At 51.3% G+C, this 17,097-nt stretch overlaps 1 protein-coding gene across 1 annotated transcript; it reads right to left on the reverse strand.

The window, feature by feature from the left end:
* Window positions 1-5,897: 5,897 nt before the first annotated feature.
* On the reverse strand, window positions 5,898-10,533 carry LOC107122557 (transmembrane protein 136-like). The gene is made up of 3 exons (XM_015425674.1): window positions 10,482-10,533; window positions 8,110-8,309; window positions 5,898-6,436 (listed from the first exon to the last, which is right to left on the reverse strand). The coding sequence occupies exons 2-3, from the start codon at window positions 8,306-8,308 to the stop codon at window positions 5,898-5,900; spliced, it is 738 nt and encodes a 245-aa protein (XP_015281160.1). The 5' UTR covers window position 8,309; window positions 10,482-10,533.
* Window positions 10,534-17,097: the final 6,564 nt, after the last annotated feature.

Genomic DNA, 17,097 nt, shown 5'->3' on the forward strand with positions numbered 1-17,097 from the left:
TCGCCCACAGGGTGCAGAGACCCTCGCAAGCTTAGAGGAGAGCTTCACCCACCGAAAGGGGGCATACAAAACACCCACGCCCAGAGCATCGGGGAGGCTGTAGGGCGCCCTACAAAATAGAAGTGGCTTCTTTGGCTGGAGGATGTTCCAGATGTTCCAGGCTCAAAATTCTGCAACGCTAAAGTTTCAAATTCTGAGCGACGTCTTACGCTCCTGGGCTCAAAGTATAGCATACATGCACAACAGGTGCGTGTATGTAGCAACAGCCCCTTTCTAGTCTAGTAGCACAGAAGGAGGAGGAGGAGGAGAAGAGATTGGATTTATACCCCGCCCTTCACTACCCAAAGGAGTCCCAGAGTGGCTTACAATCCCCTTCCCTTCCCCATCCCACAACAGACACCCTGTGAGGTAGGTGGGGCTGAGAGAGCTCTCCCGAGGACTGCTCTTGAGAGAACAGCTCTGAGAGAATTTGTAACTGACCCAAAGTCACACCAGCAGCTGCATGTGAAGGCGTGGAAAATCAAACCCAGTTCTCCCATAGAGTAGTGTTACTGTTGTAATTTTGTTAATAATTGAATTCTAAACGTATATAAAAACCAACAAATATTGTTTAATCGTACACGGTGATTTACTGTTTTACTGGTTTCTGTGGTTCTGCTGGACTCATCTCTCTTCTACTGCAGACCAACACGGCTACCATCTAAAACTATTCCCGGTTAAAATGTGCACATCGAGCAGAAACGTTCAGGACTGTGACACACCAAACATATGCGGAGAGGACAACGGAGAAGGCGGCCCTGCCCAGCGCTGCCAAATCCACATCTGGAAGTTGCGTGCCATATTCCGCTTCCCTTTCATTTTTATCTTTTTGGTGGCATTTGGAATGTTGGGGGAAGAGTGGCGGAGAAGGGCAGAGAGCGATAAACACCACCGAGTGAAGGAGGTCTGTCTCTGGGTAAGGAAAAACAACTCATGAAATAATCCAAAACGCATGAAATAGCCCAGCTTCTCATTCACAGCAGAATTTGCCCTCCAGCTGCTCTGATTTGCCTTCGTAACAATCAATCGGAGGACGGACTAAGTCCACCACAAGAGAGGCTAGAACAGGGATCCCTGATGTGGTACTTGTGGGCAGGGCTATTTTGGGGCAGGAACGCACAGGAACGGAGTTCCGGCTGGCTCCCAAGTTGGCCACGCCCAGCAGGAACTCATTAGCATAATAGGCCACACCCAACAGCAGAAACTCATTAGGATTGGCTACATTAGGGGTGTGTGGCCTAACATGCAAAGGAGTTCCTGCTACAAAAAAAGGCCCTGGGTTTTGACAACAAACAAGGTAAACAGAATAAGAAGCAAAAGGTGGGTGTGGCTGGATGAGCACACTTCTGGTAACGTGGGGGTGCGGCCTAATGTGCTAATGAGCTGTGCTGTCAGGGGGTGTGGCCTAATAGGCTAATGAGTTCCTGCTGTTGGGTGTGGCCTATTATGCTAACGAGTTCCTGCTGGGCTTTTTCTACAAAAAAAGCCCTGCTTGTGGGCATTGTGGCGACGACACCTTTCCTGGTGCCTGCCAGATTTTTTAAAGAAAATGGGTGGGGCTAGAGGCAATGGTCCCTCTAAGCTGAGTTAGTGTGAGCTAGCTGACAGTTTTTTAGCCTCCGGCTCACACACTTTTGTCTTCGCTCAGGAAGGAGGGCTCCAGAGCAAACTGATTCATGCAGCAGCCAAATGGATCGCTCACAAAGTTGAATCTTTGCTCACAAGACTCCACAGCTTAGAGGGAGCGTTGGCTGGAGGTGGTATTTGCCCAGGATGGCTTCTGATAGGCCACTGGAGATTTGAATGGCTGTACCGGTTTTTAAAAGCAGTGCTTTGGCAGCCGTTGCCGCCACACAAGATGTGCCCTGACCTGGATAGGCCAGGGAAGCCCGATCTCGGCAGATCTCGGCAGCTGAGCAGGGCCGACTCTGGCAAGTACTCGGATGGGAGACCTCCAAGAGCCCTGCTTGTGGGCATTGTGGCGACGACACCTTTCCTGGTGCCTGCCAGATTTTTTAAAGAAAATGGGTGGGGCTAGAGGCAATGGTCCCTCTAAGCTGAGTTAGTGTGAGCTAGCTGACAGTTTTTTAGCCTCCGGCTCACACACTTTTGTCTTCGCTCAGGAAGGAGGGCTCCAGAGCAAACTGATTCATGCAGCAGCCAAATGGATCGCTCACAAAGTTGAATCTTTGCTCACAAGACTCCACAGCTTAGAGGGAGCGTTGGCTGGAGGTGGTATTTGCCCAGGATGGCTTCTGATAGGCCACTGGAGATTTGAATGGCTGTACCGGTTTTTAAAAGCAGTGCTTTGGCAGCCGTTGCCGCCACACAAGATGTGCCCTGACCTGGATAGGCCAGGGAAGCCCGATCTCGGCAGATCTCGGCAGCTGAGCAGGGCCGACTCTGGCAAGTACTCGGATGGGAGACCTCCAAGGAATACCATGGCTGGGAAGCAGAGGCAGGCTATCAAGCCACCTCTCTGAAAAAACGCCCAAGCCCCCAGTAGGGGCTCCCAGAAGTCGCCATGACTTCCAGGCAAGCAACCATGCACACGTGTGCCTGCATACACACACACACACACACAAAACCCAAATAATCTTCTACGTGTGACTGAAGTTAAGCTGCGGCAGCCGTTTTGTGGCTGCGCCCACCACGCTGTGTCAGAATCCCTAAGGCGCCCGCTGGCTGAAAGAGGGCAGGGACCCCTGGGCTGGAAAGTTGCTCTCTTCGTTTTTCAAAGGAAAACGGCCATCTTCAGCCAGCGTGGCCTGGCTCCTTCTCAGACGACATCCTCCGTAATGTGATGGGGAAGAAAACTAGTGAGCTACCCTACCGCTATGGCACAAGATTCCCCTACAGAACCACCTTCCCTTAGCAGAGGTCTACGAAGCTGGAATCCTCTGCCGGTACTAACTCCTAGGGCCAGATGACCTATCGGTCCAAAGCTGCTACAGAAGAAGGAGGAGGAGGAGGAGGAAGAGGAGGAGAAGAGGAGGAGAAGAGGAGGAGGAGGAGAGGAGGAGGACAAGAGGAGGAGAAGAGGAAGAGAAGAGGAGGAGAAGAGGAGGAGGAGATTGGACTTATACCCCGCCCTTCACTACCCAAAGGTGTCTCAGAGTGGCTTACAAACTCCTTTCTTGGGCTTTTTCTACAAAAAGAGCCCTGCTTGTGGGCATTGTGGCGACGACACCTTTCCTGGTGCCTGCCAGATTGTTGTAAGAAAATGGGTGGGGCTAGAGGCAATGGTCCCTCTAAGCTGAGTTAGTGTGAGCTAGCTGACAGTTTTTTAGCCTCCGGCTCACACACTTAACCACTACACCAAAAGAAGGTCACAGCCAATGGTCCCTCTAAGCTGTGGAGTCTTGTGAGCAAAAATTCCACTTTGTGAGCTACCGGCGTTAAAGCTGTGAGCCAGCGCTTTGGCTACTACATAAATTATGTTGCTCTGGAGCCCTCCGCCCTGAGCTAAGATAAAAATGGGTGAGCCGGAGGCTAAAAAACTTGTGAGCTAGCGCACACTAACTCAGCGTAGAGGGAACACTGGTCATAGCCACATTTTGGCTGTACTTGAACGCTGGCCAGCAGGGGTATGAGGCAGTTTCTATTCACACCACCAACAGACCGACCCCACAGCCAAGGGTCAGAAATGCAGGACTTCCAGAACCTCTTTGACAAAATTCTTTTAAAAATGTTTAAAAGTTTAAAAGTTCATGTCTTCAGTATACAGACTGGAAACTTCATTTCCCTCTTGAACGTTCCGGCACCTCTTTCTCCCCCCAAAAAAGCCCTGCTGAAATGGAATGTATAAAGTCTAGCCCCGTTGTTCAGGTGGAGCTTTGGGGGGGTGGGCATCTAAGAATGAGAGTGGGTGGCAGAAACCCCCAAACCCCCATCTTTCCCCCCTAACGATGCACTAATACTGATTTGGCCCTCTGGTTGCCAATCCTCAATAAATAGCGGGCTAAATACAAAAGTAAAAAGCACCCGGAGGCGAAGAAGAGGTGCTAGAGGTGCTAGAGGTGCTGGCATTCGATTTACAAGGACAAATATGTTCATATTTAAAATATCTAAACTGGCAGTTTACTGCTGGAACGGCTCTCACGCCTATTCTAAAGCACCGTTTCTATTGAGACCTGAACAGTGGCTGAGCACAGTCGGGAGAGGCCTTCGACCTCCCCACGCCCCCCCCCATTTTAATGCTGGGGAAACTGAGGCCTGTCTCCGGAGCAGCTAGAGGACTCTTAGCAGAGGCACCATACCTCTGAATACCAGAAGATGCTGGGAGGAGACAAAGCAAGAAGGTCTTCCTCTTCACGCCCTGCTTGGGAGCTTTGGAGAAGGAGAGGGCTGACCTCTGTTGGAAACGAGACGCTGGGCCAGACGGGATCTTTGGTAGCCTAGCAAAGTTAAGCGGCAGAGACAGGGACTCCGGTCTCTGCCCACTCCTTCTGGTTCTAAGGTATGATAAACTCTGCTGTCAGAGGGTTCTGGAAAGGCAATAAATAAATAAAATAAATACGGGGGATGCACCAGGCGCATCGGGGGGTGCAGCGCCAGGGAGGCTGGAATGTACCGACTGCGATTTAAAATCCTCTGGAGGTTATGGCAGTGTTAGAGGAGTCGGTGGCTGAGGGCGTTCATGCCAGGCGCTCCCCTTGAGCGCAAGCAATTCAATTGCGCCAGCCAGCCTTTTACGCTTTGTTTGTAGCGTGTGCACCGTTCCCAGGACCATCTGCTGCACAGAGAAGTTTCTACAGTGTAAATGCACTATATCTAAACTGGCAGTTTACTGCTGGAATGGCTCTCATGCCTATTCTAAAGCACCGTTTCTACCGAGACCTGAACAGTGGCTGAGCATAGTCGGGAGAGGCCTTCGACCTCCCCACAGCCCCCCCCCCCCCTTTTAATGTTGGGGAAAATGGGGCCTGTCCCGCAGCTAGAGGACTCTTAGCAGAGGCACCATACCTCTGAATACCAGAAGATGCTGGGAGGAGACAAAGCAAGAAGGTCTTCCTCTTCACGCCCTGCTTGGGAGCTTTGGAGAAGGAGAGGGCTGACCTCTGTTGGAAACGAGACGCTGGGCCAGACGGGATCTTTGGTAGCCTAGCAAAGTTAAGCGGCAGAGACAGGGACTCCGGTGTCTGCCCACTCCTTCTGGTTCCAAGGTACGATAAACTCTGCTGTCAGAAGGTTCTGGAAAGGCAGTATACGCATTCTCTAAATCAATCAATAAATAAAATAAATACGGGGAACGCACCAGGCGCATCGAGGGTGCAGTGCCACGGAGGCTGGAATGTACCGACTGTGATTTGAAATCCTCCGGAGGTTATGGCAGTGTTAGAGGAGTCGGTGGCTGAGGGCGTTCAGGCCAGGCGCTCCCCTCGAGCGCAAGCAATTCGATTGCGCCAGCTAGTCTTTTACGCTTTGTTTGTAGCGTGTGCACCGTTCCCAGGACCATCTGCTGCACAGAGACGTTTCTACAGTGTAAATGCACTAACATCGGTGGAGTTGTACCAGGGGCAAAACTCACCCCGCTGGTCTCCATTGTGACACTTCCCACATTTGTATACCACCGTTCCCCTAGGAAGCGCGGGGCAAGAAATGTGGAAGTGGTCCTATTTCATTCCCACAACAACGTTGCGAGGTAAGCTTTGCGGAGAAAGAGCCTGACCCAAGGTCATTCAATGAGCCAAGCGGGGATTCGAACCTGGGACTCCCCCGTCCTAGTCCGAAACTCTACCCACTACACTGCGCTGTATTGCTGCTCCATTGTGGCTCACCTCCCGAAAATGGCCCTGCTGATCAGGCCCCCGGACATCTTTGACTGCCAGATCACAAACGTGGATCCGGCCTCGGGGTCAATGGCTTTTCAGGTGCCCATTGGCGTTCGAGTTCATCTCCCGGCTGAACCGACTCCTCCAGGCGTGATATTTCTTGATGGTTTTTCGCCGGGCAAACCGGCAGATGCTAACCATGAAGACCCAGGAGACGGCGTACATGATCACGCCTCCGATTTTGATGAACCACTTGGGCACGGGGGACATCACCACACAGTACATCAGCCAGGCCCCGACCCCGATGCGCACTCCCGTAAAGAGCACTATGAAGAAGAAGTCCACCACGTCCCCCGTGAAGCTGTGGTAGAGCCCTTTCTCCCGCAGGAACCACCGGGCCTGCAAGAGCGGATTGGTGATCTCGCTGCCAAAGAGGACGGCGTTGACCTCCGCTCCTGACTCACCCGAGAACAGAGACACGGTGATCCCGGCAATGCTCACAGTGTGATGGGCGAGCATCAGCGCCCCTTCAGCCTGGAAGTAGACACACCAGCCCAGGTCGAACAGGAAGTAGCCCAAGCTCATGCACATTGCGTGGATCTGCAGAGTGGTGTTCGGCGATCCTGAATGGAGAAACAGAAGTCAAGAAGAAGAAGAAAGAAGAAGAAGAAGAGGAAGAAGAAGAGGAGGAGGAGATCGGATTTATACCCCGCCCTTCACTCAGAATCTCAGAGTGGCTTACAATCTCCTTCCTTTCCTCTCCCCACAACAGACACCCTGTGAGGTAGGTGGGGCTGAGAGAGCTCTGAGAGACCTGTGACTGACCCAAGGTCACCCAGCTGGCTGCATGTGGAGGAGTGGGGAATCAAACCTGGTTCTCCCAGATTACAGTCCACCAGTCTTAACCACTACACCTAACTGGCTGACCTCTGCTGATTATACAAATTCCATACAAGAAAAACAGCACACTAGCCCATCCAAATACAGGCAAACCAATCAAAACATAAAAACAGTCAGCCTTCGGCAAAGAAAAAAAAAATAGGTAGCCAAGCAAAAACTAGAAGAAAATCGTTATCTTTGTAAATTGGGTTTTTCGGAATGATATCCTTTCCAGACAAAAATCGCATTAGTGGGAACCAGGTTGCCACAAAATTATTATAAGCCTTCTCAGAGTATGGTTGCATAGTGCCAATAGTAACTTTTGCCATAACAAAATAAGGCTAAATACAACTAAACCAAGTATCGATGTGGGGTAGCAAAGGATTTTTCCAATGGGCAGCCACCGTATTTCTTGCTGTAGAAAGTAAAATAGAGATTAGCTCATCATGCTCTTTATTTCCTACGGGGTGGTGATGGTATTCCAATAAAAAAAACCTCAGGAAGGAAATTTAACTTTACACCTATAATCAAAAGAAAATCTTGGTGAACCTGTGTCCAAAATTACGCAATGATTGGGCAAGACCACCATATGTGGAGGAAGTCACCCATCTGACCACATTTCCTGGCGCAATGAGGGGAATTTATCGGATTTATTCTATGGAGTAAAGTCGGTGGTAAGTACCAGCGGGTTGTGATTTTTATCATTTGAAATTTTACATTAGAGATTGGAGATCTAAAGGAACGCGATTCCCAATTTTTTTCTCAATCACCTGGCTTAAGTCTGTTCAAGAGATCATGTCGCCAGTTCTTTTGAAAAGGTAACGTTTCAGAACTAACGTTGGTCAATAAAACTTTATATAACTTAGAAATGAGACCTTTTAGGATTCAGTCTACATTAACCATCCCACCACATCCTCCATGTCCACACCACAGATACATATGTCGGCACTGCAACATTGGCTCTTTCCTGATACACAGAAAAGGACTTGCTTTACTACCTCTAAATTGACATTTTTGGTCGCTGCTAAACCGACTGCGGTGGCTCAAGTGGTTAAGACGCTGAACTGCAGGCTGTGGAAGGTCAGTAGTTCAGCAGTTCAAGACCCGGGCTGCCGCATGACGGAGTGAGCTCCCGTCTCTGGCTCCAGCTCCTGCCAACCTAGCAGTTCAAAAGCAAGAAATTGCAAGTAGATAAATAGGTACCACTTCGGTGGGAAGGCAACAGCGTTCCGTGCGCCTTGGTGTTTAGTCATGCCGGCCACATGACCACGGAAACGTCTTCAGACAGCGCTGGCTCTTCGGCTTTGAAACGGAGATGAGCACCACAACCCTAGAGTCGGACTCGACTGGCTTTCGAGCAAGGGAACCTTTACCTTTACCCCGACATTCCATCCAAAGCAAAACCATGAGGACCTACCCGGATAAGACATTGGCCACGGGCCGTCGATGAAGCCAATGTAGCCAGAGAGGCAAGTGGCCAGGACTCCGTGCGTCAGAGTGACCAACCGGCAGCTCCACTCGTAGGTGCGGTCCTTGAACCGGTGGCAGGACCACGCGTAGAGGAAGAACCAGCCAATCAGGCTGAAGGCCACCCGGAGGAACACAGACGTCACCATTCTGTAGTGGGATAGACGGGAGGTAAGAATTAAACCCCTTAAAATTTTCCAAGGACTACTTGCAAGCGGTGTTCCCTCTAAGATTAGTTTGTGTGAGCTAGCTCACAGTTTTTTAGCTTCTCGCTCACAGATTTTTGCCTTCGCTCAGGAAGGACGGCTCCAGAACAAACTGATTTATGCAGCAGCCAAATTGATTGCTCACAACTTTAATGCCAGTAGCTCACAAAGTAGCATTTTTGCTCACAAGACTCCAAAGCTTAGAGGGAGCATTGCTTGCAAGTGTGATGTAGGAGCAGCCAGGGCACTGGATTAGGACAGGGGAGATCTGGGTTCAAATTTCCACTCTGCGGTTTCACCTTGGGCCACTCACTTTCCCTCAGTTTAACCTACCTCACAGGGCTGCCATGAGGATAAAATGAAGGGAATGGTGAATAAAATTGAAGAAAAAAAGAGTTGGATTTATCCCCCGCCCTTCACTCGGAGTCTCAGAGGAGCTTACAATCTTCTTCCCCTTCCTCTCTCCACAACCGACACCCTGTGAGGTAGGTGGGGCTAAGAGAGCTATTTCAAGGACTGCTCTTGAGTGTACAGCTCTGAGAGAACTGCGAATGACCCAAGGTCGCCCAGCTGGCTGCATGTGGAGGAGTGGGGAATCAAACCCAGTTCTCCAGATTAGAGTCCACCGCACTTAACCACAGCACCAAGCATACACAATGTATGTTGTGTTGAGACCCTTGAAAGGGGGGGGTGGTTAAAATTGCGGAACAAGCATCGCTCCAAAATTCTGACCCAGAAAAACCAGGCGTTTTGCAACGTGACTTCGCCTGCAATCCTACGCTTGCGTACCTGTGCCTTCTTCCTGTCCAAAGCCCACCCAAAAGTACTTTATTCTAAGACTAGGAAAAAGGCCCGATGTGGAAATAAATACAACGGCCTCTAGAAAGAGGCTCTGGGCGGGTGCCCCGGCCTTGGACACTCAGTGTCAGTTTGCTGTGGCGACCTCAGCTGGGTATAATGACACCGAGTCCACAATTTTCTCCAGAGGAACTGATCTCTGCTACCTAAACAGTTGTAATTTTGAGTGATCTTCGGCCCTCACCTGGAGATTGGCGATGGTTCCCCAGAAGGGAATAGTTGGTTTGGAGGGTGGCGTCTATGGCTTTGTACCTGTCCGAGGTCCCACGCCTCCTGAAACCTCACCCTCTCCAGGCTCCATCCCTCACATATCCAGGAATTTCCCACCTGGAGTTGGCAACCCTATCTCCTTCCCAGCCAATCATCAACCTACCTTTATTTCCCCCTCACTCTTCAGCTTTCCACCCCCCACACACCTGCAGCCTCTCCCGTGCTCTGAAGCCCTGACTGCTACGTCACATTGGCTGTCATATGGGGGCCACCTTAGCAGCATATAAGGATACAGAGCCCACCATTTTCTCCAGGGGAACTGATCTCTGCCATCTGGAAAGCAGTTGTGATTCTGAGTGATCTCCAGCCCTCACCTGGAGATTGGACGCATTTTACCTCAGAACAGCAAACTGTTTAGAATGTTAGAGGCAAAAGCCAATCAAGTCGCATATGCAAATGACCTCTGTGATCCGAGGCAAAGGCCAATGAGGCTGCATATGCAAATAACCTCTGTGTTCTGACTGGCTGTGGGGGGGAGAGGAACAGCAAACTGTTTAGAATGTTGGAGGCAAGACTCAGGCAAAGCAGCCAGTGGAGAGGGAGACCCTCTGAATGACAGATCAGAGAGCGAACTGATTTTGGAGCGTATGGAATGTTCTAGAGAAGTGCCACCACCATTTGGCTTTTATTTATAAGGGAGATCTGAACTCGACGTTCTCAAGTCTGTTCCTTCTCTTTGCACCAAACAATCCGGCTTTCAAAACAAAACTTGAAATACATTTTGAATGCCCGAAAGACAAGTATGCAAAAGGGGGGGGGGAAATGCCTACACAACAATCCTAAACTGGTTTATCCCCTCCTAAGCCTACTGGCTTCAATGGACTCAGAAGGGAGGAACTCTGCTGAAGAGGACCAATCAGTTCCTTTTGCAAAAAACTGCCTGCAAGACCTGATGGGAAACACATCGGGCAAGAGACAGCACTCGAGGCTGCCAGATATTGTTTACCAAAATCTTAGCACCAGGAAGCAAATGCCTCTGAGCACGTACAAAGCATCGTTCCTTTGTGAAGGAGATGTTTCTTCGCTCGCACAGAGATTGCCTGGTGTGTTGGGGAATCCGGTGGCTTCCATCTCCCCTTGGCTCACCTGCCTGGGGTACCAGCGGCTGGGAGACTCTGCAAGAGAGGTCAGAAAGGGAGATAAAGGCCTGATCATTGCGAGATGCCGTCATGTGCAGGAGTGCAACCTGGCGCCGAAGGAATGCTTGTTAACAGCCAGGCCCAGTCAACTGGATTTTTGCTTTCTGGCATTACGTCCTTCGATGCTGGCAACTGGCTGGGAAGATAATATTTATCGGGGCCAATCAAAGCCTGGCAAAGTAGCAAGTCACCCTTGAAACCTTCCCTGTGGCTCAGTGCCCAGTCTCAGCCAGGATGAGTCCTGACTAAAAAGGTAAAGGTAAAGGTTCCCTTGCTTGAAAGCCAGTCGAGTCCAACTCTAGGGTTGCGGTGCTCATCTCTGTTTCAAAGCCGAAGAGCCAGCGCTGTCCGAAGACGTTTCCGTGGTCATGTGGCCGGCCTGACTAAACACCAAGGCGCACGGAACGCTGTGACCTTCCCACCGAAGTGGTACCTATTTATCTACTTGCAATTTCTTGCTTTCGAACTGCTAGGTTGGCAGGAGCTGGAACTAGAGATGGGAGCCCCCTCCGTCATGCGGCACCCGGGTCTCGAACTGCCGAACTACTGACCTTCCACAGCCTGCAGTTCAGCATCTTAACCACTTGAGCCACCGCAGCGCCTTAAGAGTCCCGGCTACTCATCCATAAAAGAGGAAAAACAACTATCTGCCAGCTCAGAAGTAATACGCGCAGAAAAAGGAAAGGCACCCAGGTTGCACGTTTCACCCCAGACCCGATTTCTTGAGATTTTGGAAGATCTGTTTTGGTTTCTGCATCTTGTTTCCCCTTTTGCAAGGAGCACCTGGACAGTCAGAGGGGGAGGAAGGGGTGCACATGCAATTAAACAGCATCTCGTTTCTTCCTGTTCCTCAGCTTTGGGGTTCTGACCTGGATGGGCAAGGGTAGCCCGATCTCATCAGATCTCCGAAACCAAGCAGGGTCAGCCCTGGCTAGTATTTGGATGGGAGACCTACAAGGAAGTCCAGGCCTGCTATAAAGAGGCAGGCAATGGCAGACCACCTCTGAATATCACTTGTCTTGAAAAGACCCACCAGGGGTTCTTATAAGTCAACGGTGACTCCAAAAGGTTGTGGGAACCTGTGCCTAATTTCTGGTTTTTCACTCTGTTTTCTTTCATTATTTTAACTGAGAGAAGAAGAAGAGATAGGATTTATACCCCGCCCTTCACTGGGAGTCTCAGAGCGGCTTACAAACTCCTTCCCCTCCCCTCCCCACAATAGACACCCTGTGATGTAGGTGGTGCTGAGAGCTCTGATAGAAACTGCTCTTTTTCAAGAACAGCTCTGACAGAACCATGGCTTGCCCAAGGTCATCCAGCAGGTGCAAGTGGAGGAGTGGGGAATCAAACCCAGTTCTCCCAGATTAGAGTCCGTGCACTTAACCACTATACCAAACTGGAAGTTGCTATAATTGCTTTACAAAAAATGGGGATTAGCTTAGCCACTTGCTAGAGAAAGGTGGGTAAGAAATAGATTAAATAACTAGGGAGGGCCTGAGAGATTTGCGGGGGGGGGGATTTCATATCCCTCCCATTGCTGAACGGGTGAGGCTCCAGGCTCCACATCAAACACTGAGCCCAGCGCAGACAACGCAAATATCTTTGTATCCCTCTAAGTATTCTTGTTTGTTGATTTAAGATTTTTCTGCAGACTTGACTGGCCCCAAGTGTGGAGAAAAGTCTCAGCCCTGATCCATGGATTTAGCTATCCGCAGATGGGGGTCACAGGCAATGCTCCCTCTAAGCCGCGGAGTCTTGTGAGCAAAAAATTCCACTTTGTGCGCTACTGGCATGAAAGTGGTGAGCGAGCGATTTGGCGGCTGCATAAATTAGTCTGCTCTGGAGCCATCCCTCCTGAGCGAAGACGAAAAAGGTGTGAGCCGGAGGCTAAAAAACTGTGAGCTAGCTCACACAGACTCAGCTTAGAGGGAACACTGGTCACAGGTGGCTATTAGAATATAAGATTAATTTCTGAAGTGAGACTTGGGGAAATATACAAGTGTATACGAAGCTGCCTTATACTGAATCAGACCTCCGATCTATCAAGGTCAGTGTTGTTTACTCAGATTGGCAGCAGTAGTGGTGAAGTGCGCGGACTCTAATCTGGGAGAACTGGGTTTGATTCCCCCACTCCTCCACTTGCACCTGCTGATGTGACCTTGGGTCAGTCACAAGCTCTGGCACAGCTGTCCTAGAAAAAGAGCAGTTTGTGTCAGAGTTCTCTCAGCCCCAGCCCAACCCACCTCACAGGGTGTCTGTTGTGGGGAGGGGAAGGGAAAGGAGTTTGTAAGCCGCTCTGAGACTCCCACGAGAGGGCGGGGTATAAATCCAATCTCTTCTTCTTCTTCTTCTCTCCAAGGCCTCCAGGAAAGGGCCTTTCCCATCACCTACTGCCTGGTCCTTTTAACTTGGGGACAACAGGGATTGGACCGAGCAGAAGCTCTACCACTGAGCGACAGCCTCTCCAAATTAATAAAATTCCTGTTGAATACATGAAGCTGCCTTCTACTGAATCAGAGCCTTGGTCCGTCCAGGTCATGACCGTCTGCTCAGACTGACCGTAGCTCTCCGGAGTTACAAGCAGAGATCTTTCATCACTTCATGCCCGAGCCCTTTCACTGGAGACTGACCCTGGGGGACCTTCTGAAACAACGTCTTCCACTGTGCCCCAACTTTCCCCTAGCTCTGCTGGATCAGACCAATGCCCTATCTAGTCCAGCATCCCGTTCCCTGCAGGGTCTAGTGACCTGCCCTAGAGAAACCCACCAGTGAGGCTCACAGACAACAGCCCTTCCGTCGACTCCTCCCTGAGGTCCGACTATCTGTTGCCTTCTGCCTCTGAACCCCAAAGTCCCATTTGTCCATGGCAGTTCCCTCAATCTATCCCCAGCCCTCCCTGAAATCCCTCCAAACCAGCTGCCATCGCCAGCCAGTGTTCCCTCTAAGCTGAGTTAGTGTGAGCTGGCTCACAGTTTTTTAGCCACTGGCTCAAGTGGTTAAGACGCTGAACTGCAGGCTGTGGAAGGTCAGTAGTTCAGCAGTTCAAGACCCGGGTGCTGCATGATGGAGTGAGCTCCCGTATCTAGTTCCGGCTCCTGCCAACCTAGCAGTCTGAAAGCAAGAAATTGCAAGTAGATAAATAGGCACCACTTTGGTGGGAAGGTAACAGCGTTCCGTGCGCCTTGGTGTTTAGTCATGCCGGCCACATGACCACGGAAACGTCTTCGGACAGCGCTGGCTCTTCGGCTTGGAAATGGAGATGAGCACCGCAACCCTAGAGTCGGACTCGACTGGCTTTCGAGCAAGGGAACCTTTACCTTTACCACACATTGTTATCTTAGCTCAGGAAGGATTGCTCCAGAGCAAACTAATTTACGTAGTAGCCAAATTGCTTGCTTGCAACTTTCATGCCAGGCAGTAGCTCACAAAGTAGAATTCTTGCTCACAAGACTCCACAGCTTAGAGGAAAAATTGATCACCACATATAGTGGCCGTGTGTTCCACAGGTTCACCACCCCTTGAGCAGAGCAGGGCTTCCTTTTTTGGGCCTTGATTGAATCTACTGCAAAACCTTTTCATGGGATGTTCTAGTAGTCTAGGGGCAGAAGAATTTCCCCACTGATGGCAGCCCTCTCTCCCGCGCCTTCTGCTCTGAAACCCGGGTCCCTTAACGTCAGCGCCGCGGGCTTGGTAAGGGGCCGGCGCTCAGCACATGCTCCGAGGCGCGATCGTCGGCGTGCACCATTGGCCCCCCAGCGCTGGAAACAAATCCCGCGACTGACCCCTGCCGGCGGACCTCATCGCCCTCCATTTCTCCCCAAAGGCTTCGGCCTCCGCGGCCGCTCCCCGCTCCCCTTCGCCTCGCCCCCGCCCAGCCGAGCCCGGGCGCCGATCTTGGGGAGAGCTGCGTGCGCCCTGGGCGAGGTTACCTGGCGGCGCGGCGCGGGGGCCGAAGGGCGAGGAGGCAGGCCTGGCCTGGCCACGGCCGGTGTCCCTCGCCGCCTCCTCCTCCGCCCCCGGGAAGCCCGGCGTCTCTCGCGGCTCCGGAGATCACCGAGCTCCCGGCAGCGGCGATCGCGGGCGGGCGGCGAGGATCCCGGCTTAGGGTCACCTGCCGGCGGGGAGGACGGATGGCAGCGCCGCGGTGGAGAGGAGGAGAGCGCGCCCAGGAGCGCGGAGGGGGGGCGGCGGCGAAGGAGGCCGCTCGGCCCATCTCCTTTTATAGCGCGGCGGCCCCCGTCATGGCTTTGTGCAGGGAAGGGAGAGGAGGAGATCGCCAAGGGGTGGGGGGGAAGAAGAAGAAGAAGAAGAAGAAGAACCACCCCCGTTTCCTGGGAGGCAGCGAAATGCAATATCCGTCCAGGCGGCCTGGCTTTCAAGGGAGCCGGTGTGGCGGCGCTTTAAGGTTGCCAGCTCCCGTTTGGGAAATTCCTGGAGATTTTTTTTGGGGTGGTGGAGCCAATGCTCCTTCTAAGTTGTGGAGTCTTGTGAGCAAAAAGTCTACTTTGTGAGCGACTGGCATGAAAGGGGTGAGCGAGCGATTGGGCTGCTGCAGAAATTCGTCTGCTTTGGAGCCATCCTTCCCGAGCAAAGAGGGAAAAAGTAGGAGCCGGAGGCTAAAAAATTGGGACGTACTGAAACTGACAGCGGTTGCCCATAGGGAATACATGAGTGCCCATAGAGAATAATGGAGTAGGCTTGCCCAGAGGGGATAGTGCAGAACATAATTGCCAATAGAGAATCCAAAATTACCAATAGAGAATCCATGACTGCCCATAGGGAATAATGGAGAGGTCGCTTGCTCATAGGGGATAATGGAGTACATAATTGCCAATAGAGAAACCATGATTGCTCATAGGGACATAATTGCCAACAGAGACTCCATGATTGACCAAAGGCAATATTGGCCAGAGGTCATTCTGGCTCCCCCAGCTCTAGTTAGGGGCTCTTTAAAAAGTTATGGTGTTGGCGGCAGCTGCAGCAACCAGGGGGTGGGGGGTGGGGCGGCAAAACGTTTCTCCACCTCCCTGAGTCCGGAGTGGTGGCCTTGGACTCATAGGGGCAAATTCCACCTCTCGCGTGTGATGTCCGAGCAGCAGCCAAATCGCTGGCTCACAACTTTAATGCCGGTAGTTCACAAAGTGGGATTTTTTGCTCACAAGACTCCACAGCTTAGAGGGAGCATTGGTCTGGAGATCAGCTGTAATACCAGGGGAGCCCCAGGCCCCACCTGGAGGCTGGCAACCCTATCAGTGATCCTAGCTCACCAAAGCCATCCGTCATCAGGCCGGGATACGTCAAAGGGGAAAGCCTGAAAGGAATGACAGGGAATGACAAACGGGATACAGTCACTGGGGAGGAACCAAGGTTATCCATCTGTCATGCCTCTCAGCATCTCCCCATCCAAAAAGACTTCTCACAAGCCCTGGTGTGGTTTGTTTCCTGGCCTGGATGTGCTTGACTCATGTTCAGACATCACTGTGTGCTGGCAGTTTGAGCACAGGAGTGCTATATAATTTCAAGCGCCTGCAAAACCACAAGCTTGTCACAGGACATTCCATCAGAGTGAGCTAAGAGCGCCCAGTCCGGCAAGCCACAGCTCTGCCCTTTCGGAGTCGCGCAGGTATCCTTGTGGAGCTTTTAGTCCAGTAGCAGTGGACCCATTGACCTGTATGTGTGTGCTACATGGTGTTGAGTCACTTCCGACTTAATGGTGACCCATGTGCCCTCTAAGCTGTGGAGTCTTTTGAGCAAAAATTGTACCATGTGAGCTACTGGCATTAAAGTTGTCGCAGGGCTATTTTTGGGCAGGAACGCACAGGAATGGAGTTCCGGCTGGCTCCCAAGTTGGCCACACCCAGCAGGATCTCATTAGCATAACAGGCCACACCCAACAGCAGAAACTCATTAGGATTGGCTACATTAGGGGTGTGTGGCCTAACATGCAAAGGAGTTCCTGCTACAAAAAAGCCCTGGGTTTTGACAACAAACAAGGTAAACAGAATAAAAGGTGGGTGTGGCTGGATAACCACACTTCTGGTAACATGGGGGTGCGGCCTAATGTGCTAATGAGTGGTGCTGTCAGGGGTGTGGCCCAATATGCTAATAGGTTTCTGCTGTTTAGTGTGGCCTATTATGCTAATGAGTTCCTGCTGTGCTTTTTCTACAAAAAGAGCCCTGCCTGCGCGACTGCATAAATTGGTTTCCTCTGGAGCCCTCCTTCCTGAGCTAAGACAAAAATGTGTGGGCCAGAGGCTTAAATGCTGTGAGCTAGCTCACACTAACTCGGCTTAGAGGGAACGCTGTAGAAATCAGTGATCCCCAAAATGCCCTCTTGTTAAACAGCCTTGCTTCGGCCTTGCAAACTGAGGGCTGTAACTTCCTTGATTGGGTTAATCCATCCCATGTTAGGTCTTCCTCTTTTCCTCTGGGCTTCAACTTTTCCTGACATGATTGTCTTTTCCA

The sequence above is a fragment of the Gekko japonicus genome, unplaced genomic scaffold (genome assembly GCF_001447785.1).
Source record: "Gekko japonicus isolate JY-2015 unplaced genomic scaffold, Gekko_japonicus_V1.1 scaffold1205, whole genome shotgun sequence".
Lineage (NCBI taxonomy): Eukaryota > Metazoa > Chordata > Lepidosauria > Squamata > Gekkonidae > Gekko > Gekko japonicus.

What these genes read in the sequence shown, in the direction of transcription:
- LOC107122557 (XM_015425674.1), bottom strand. Translation starts at nt 8,308, where the DNA reads ATGGTGACGTCTGTGTTCCTCCGGGTGGCCTTCAGCCTGATTGGCTGG. An exon ending in GTGGCCAATGTCTTATCCGG is followed by an intron (nt 6,437 to 8,109) that starts GTAGGTCCTCAT and finishes TTCTCCATTCAG; the next exon opens with GATCGCCGAACACCACTCTG.